Raw genomic sequence first — 5,200 nt, 5'->3', positions numbered from 1 at the left:
CACACGCCACGGCCGCACACGGGGACACAGCACACGCCACGGCCGCACACGGGCATGGAGAGCACGCCCCTCACACCGAGGTCTGCAGGGCACTCTGAGCAAGCGTGAGCTCGTTCACGACACGCAGTCACTCCATGACACACAGAACACCCAGCCAGCAGTGGAGGAAAGGCTGCTCAGCACCCAGGACCACGACCCTCAGACAGACGTCATGAGTGTCCTCCAGGGAACGGAGGGCTCCTGGCAGAGGATGGAGGTGTCCTTCCCCCTGCCCCAACCTCCCCGAGGCCTACGGAGCCCAACACTAGTGCAGAGAGAGAAGCTTGGCTCTTGGCCGCAAGTCTGCTGTCCAGAAACGTAGCCAGGGCTGGCCCCAGACACATGGGTGGCCCAGAACGCTGCGTTCCCAGAGTGTTGCTGCAGCAGCCACAGGGTCCCTCCGTGCACACTGCTTGGGCTGTGATGGGGGGAGGCGCCGGTGCGGGGCCTCGCACAGAGCCGCTGCCCAGGCCTGACCCGCAGGGGCCTGCTCCAGTGGGGTCCCACCCTGGGGCCTGGCAGTGGGTGCTGTGCCCCAGGATCCTGCGCTGGCTCTTCTCCCTGGGCGCTGCTGCGTGACCTTCAAGGGGACCCTCCCTGAAGGAAGGGCTGGCAGGGGGACTGGCGGGAGCCGGCCTGAGGCTCTGCACGCTGCAGCCCCTGGGCAGCGGGCCAGCACCCGGCGGTCGTCGGCGGAGGCCCAGCCCTCTCCAGCCCCATCCCAACCACCTCTGCTCAGCTTCCTGAAAAGAACAACGCAGACACCCGACTCCAGGTTAGAACTCAAGTCCCATCACAGGCAGAGTTAGGATTTCATGGCGCCAAGGAGGACGCTTCCTGGTGCGTGAGACAGCAGCTTGGAGATCCGTACGGCCCACCTCTGGGTACGTTCCACCCGGAAATGATAACATCTGCACAGGGTTTCACAGCTTACAGGGTTCAGTCACGTATATGACCTCACTGAAGTCTCGCAGGGATCACACTTCCCGAGGGCACTGGCCCCCACAGCGAGGAAGCACCAGCAGTGGTTCTACGTCCCGACCCCCACTAGGAAGTCCCTCGCTGCCCTTCCTGGATCCAGCTAGGCCTTCGCCTATGTGCTGCCTGTGTGTATTTGTTTTTAAATCAGAGGATCCTTAAGTCCAGGAATATGACTGCTTTGCCCACTGCTCTCCGGGCAGTAAGGAGAAAAGCCGACCGCTGACTCTGGATCTTCTTGTTTGCAGACAGAACCCACCTACCAAGAGGCAGGCACAGAAGGAAGCCTTTGCCACCAGGAGGGCCTGCGTGTACCATGACTGTGGTGCCATCACGGCCAGGCTTCAGTGGGCTCACCTGCAGGAGAGTGGAACCGCGGACCAGCCGCCGTGCTCCACCTGGGCCCAGGGTTCCCACTGCACACCGATCCTCCTCCAGGGGTCCGAGGACCCAGGCCCAGCCTCCCTGGCCCAGGCCTTCACCGGCTCCCACGGGCCACTCCCTCCTCAGCCGGTGCTCTTGTTGGGGCTGGACCCCCATTTTATCCCGTCCTGATAGCACGGAAGACGGAGAAGGAGCCCGACCTGCAGGCTTCTCCCTCTCCCCGAGCAAAACCAACTTCCAGCTGTGAATGCAAGCAGGCCCCGAGTCTGTCGGCCAGGTTGTGGGGGCACAGCCGCCCACCTGGTGCCCCCTCTTCGCCCCCGCGCCTTGTGGGGCACTTCCCGGGCTCCCTGACTGAGAACAGCCAGGCAGATCCAGGGCAGCGCACCGCTCCGGGGTCCCCACACTTCCACACACTCCCATCCCAGGCCCTCGTACTCAGCCACCGGGGGAGAATGCTCCAGAGAGCCTGCACGTCCTCCTGTGCCCACGGAGGGCCTGTCAGAAGCAGAGGGGCGCCCCTCTCCATCCGCACCCCCTGCCCACCCGTGCCCTACCCACCGACACCCCGCCGCGCACCTCCTCGTGGGCAGGCCGCCCTCCGTCTGGCCGTTGGTGCCGACCTGCTGCAGCTTGGCCCTCTCGATGTGCTCCACGTAGGTCTGTATCATCTGCGGGGAGAGCACGTCAGTGCTGGCTCTGAGCGCGCCCTCCCCGCCTCTGCCCGCTGTGGGCTTTGGACTTGCGGTGCCCCGGCTAACACGCTCTGGGGGCTGGTGGTGGGGGGCCAGGAAGACCCCTGGGACGGGCCTGCCATTCTCGGGGCAGCGCCCTGGCCTCTCGGGGTGCAGACTCGGGCCCCGGGCGGCACGGACCTCCGTGTGCCGCTGGTGCAGTGCGTTGTACTCCTTCTTCATCTCGGACTCACGCTCCTCCAGTCGGGAAACTGAAAAACACAACCGCACCCGGTCACCGCGCGTCTCTGTGGCCGCGGGGGCGGGGACGGTGGGGACGGTGGGGACTCAGGGGCCAGGGCAGCCCCAACGGCGCCTCTCAGCCCAGCGGGACCGTGGCGATGGCACGCGTTTGTGTGTGCGTGCGAGCTGCCGGCAAGGCTGCCCTCCGAGGCCCACACGGATCGGTGGTTACCAGCCCCCGCAAACTGGCCTCCAAGCCTTAGGACAGGGCAGGCCCACCACATCAGCCAATTGTTCTTTCCCGATTTGATGGTAACTTTTCAGAGACACGAAGGTACCTGCCATCCGAGACAACTAGGCAAAGCAGTAAAACAGGTCCCGACCGTCAAAACCTCTCATGACAGAGAACTGTGACTACACTGAGTTACTTTCAGCAGACGCTTGAAAGCTAACGTGATGGTCCTCATCAAAATAAGAAACACCGCTCTTCTCTCCTCTCCTTGATGGGACCCCCGCCGTCAGCCCCGGGCCCCTTCTGGGCACTGGCACACAGCCCAGGCTTGCTCAGTGGACCCAGCTTCCAGGTCAGGACAGAGCCCCACCCGCCCGCCCCGTTCGACAGCATCACAGGATGAGGACACCAGGTGGGCAACGGGGTGCTTTGTTCCGAAGATCGCTAACAGGCCACAGGTTTGTCACTTCCAGCCAGGCTGCAGTCTTAGAGGGCTCTGCAGTTGCAGGGGGCTTAGTTACTTATTTCCACGGGGGGTCTCGGGCAGGTTACAGGAGTACCAGCCCTGTGCAGCCATAAGACAAACGGCTGAGGACACTGGTGGGTCTCCCCTGGCTTTTCCCATCCGGATGAGACGCATGCAGAGGCCATGCGCACCGCCGCTACTTACTCTGGTCGGCATAGTTCCTGGCCTTCAGCTCCAGCTGGCGTGTCTGGAACTCGCAGTGCTCCACCTGGACCTGCAGCTCCTTCTTCTCTTGTTCCAAGGCGTCTTCAAACTCGATGAACTTCTAAATGAGAAAGGAAGGGAAGGCGCAGGTGAGCCTGGGTGCCACTGGCCAAGAGGCAGCAGTGGGTGGCAACCACAGGGGCCTGCTCCAGGCCCGTCCTCGGGGTCCCGGGCTGCGGGGACTGAGAGGTTCACAGCTTCTCCAAGGCTAGGGGACATCCCTACATGTCACACTGCCTCTCCCCACGTAATGGATGGAGCTGTGTTCCCCAAAAGACAAGCTCAAGTCCTAACGTGTGAGCGTGACCTTGTCTGCAACGGTCTGCAGAGGTTATGAGTGAACGTGGGGCACACTGAGCAGGACGGGCCCTAATCTAACCCGAGCTGAAGAGTCAGAGAGGCACACCGAGCAGGGCGGACCCTAATCTAACACCAGCTGAAGAGTCAGAGACACGGGGAGGGAAGACTGTTGGGAGAGGAGAGGCGGAGACCGAGGGACAGTGCCTGGGGCCACCACCAGCTGAGTTAGGCCCTGCCGAGTCCCCATCTGCAGGTCCCGGCCCCCAGAACCGTGAGAATCCGCGTCTGCTCTCACGACAAGCCGCCCGGTGTGGTGCTTTGTACGGCAGCCCCAGGAGGCTCACACGCCCTCTTCAGGCAAACCTGGACACAGACAGCACGTGGAGCCTGCTTTCCACACAGCATTGCCACCTTAAAGGCTCTAGAACCTTCTGAGCAGTGAGCACCCTGGGGCGTTTCAGCTCTCTCCTGTCCAAACGTCCTAAGAGAATTCGGGTGGGAGGCGCAGTTTCCAATCGGGGGCTTCCCGGTGTGAGACCAGCACAGTCATCCTTAGAGGGGCGATTGTGGGCCCGAACACCCTGCTGTTGCCCTCTTGGAATTTGGAATTTTCAGGAATTTCTGAACAAGGCCCTCCCCCCTCCCTCACACCATGCAGTGGGTCCTGTTTGCAGCAGAGAAATAGTACTCCTCTGGTGGCGCAGTGGTTAAGCGCTCCACTACGACCCAAAAGGTCAGCAGTTCGAATCCACCAGCCACTCCTTGGAAACCCTCTGGGGCAGTTCTACTCTGTCCTGTAGGGTCGCTGTGAGTCGGAATCTTAATATTAAACACAAACGGGGTGAAGTCTCCTTTTTTGTTGGTCTGTGTTTCAATCCCGACTCGGCTGAGGATGCCATTAGTACTGGAATAACTAGCAACACGAAGTATTGTTCCTGTTCCTTGAAAAAAGGGGAATGGGTCCAGATTTAGGACACCCTGGGTGGTACAGACGATTAACGTGCTAACTGAAAGGTTCGTGGTTCAAACCCACCCGGAAGCACCTCGTAAGAAAGGCCTGGCAACCTACGCCCAAAATATCAGCCATTGAAAACCCCGTGGAGCACAGCTCTGTTCTGGCACACGGGGTCGCTGTGAGTTGAAGTCGACTCAACAGGCAATTGGTTTTTGTTGCTGTTTAGACTTGGAATCTTGACCTTACATTACTTAAGTTCTTGAGCAAAATGAACTCAACCAGGTGAAAAGGGTAAGAGTTCGGCGGCTAACCAAAAGGTCGGCAGTTCAAATCCACTAGCCACTCCTTGGAAACCCTACGGGGCAGTTCTGCTCTGTCCTACTGGGTCGCTGTGAGTCGGAACCAACCGGACAGCACCCAACCACAACACAACCAAGTGAAAAGGAAGCACTTTGCAAAAGAAAAGACACCCTGACAGGTCGGGGGGCCTGGAGAAGCCAGGGGCCTGGAGGGGAGAAGTCAGCGTTTGCCACCAGCCCCCACGGCCCGGCAGTCCCAACAGCCCCAGCAGTCCCCACGGCCCGGCAGTCCCCACGGCCCCAGCAGCCCCCACGGCCCGGCAGCCCCCACGGCCCCAGCAGTCCCCACGGCCCCCGGCAGCCCCC

The 5,200-nt window shown here is 61.3% G+C and overlaps 1 protein-coding gene across 2 annotated transcripts in view; it reads right to left on the bottom strand.

Moving 5' to 3' along the window:
- MAPK8IP3 (mitogen-activated protein kinase 8 interacting protein 3) overlaps positions 1-5,200 on the bottom strand; it is a 50,324-nt gene that overhangs the window by 28,335 nt on the left and 16,789 nt on the right. For both annotated transcript variants that reach the window (XM_023728384.1, XM_023728385.1), the window contains exons 2-4: positions 3,221-3,341; positions 2,277-2,347; positions 1,981-2,072 (exon numbers count right to left, since the gene is read on the bottom strand). In XM_023728384.1, coding sequence (XP_023584152.1) covers positions 1,981-2,072; positions 2,277-2,347; positions 3,221-3,341 — 284 coding nt within the window. The remainder of the gene's footprint in view (positions 1-1,980; positions 2,073-2,276; positions 2,348-3,220; positions 3,342-5,200) is intronic.

Source organism: Trichechus manatus, unplaced genomic scaffold (assembly GCF_000243295.1).
Source record: "Trichechus manatus latirostris isolate Lorelei unplaced genomic scaffold, TriManLat1.0 scaffold00024, whole genome shotgun sequence".
In the NCBI taxonomy this organism is placed as follows: Eukaryota; Metazoa; Chordata; class Mammalia; order Sirenia; family Trichechidae; genus Trichechus; species Trichechus manatus.
The sequence above is the reverse complement of the archived record's forward strand: the minus strand, read 5'-3'. Positions and strand labels throughout refer to the sequence as shown.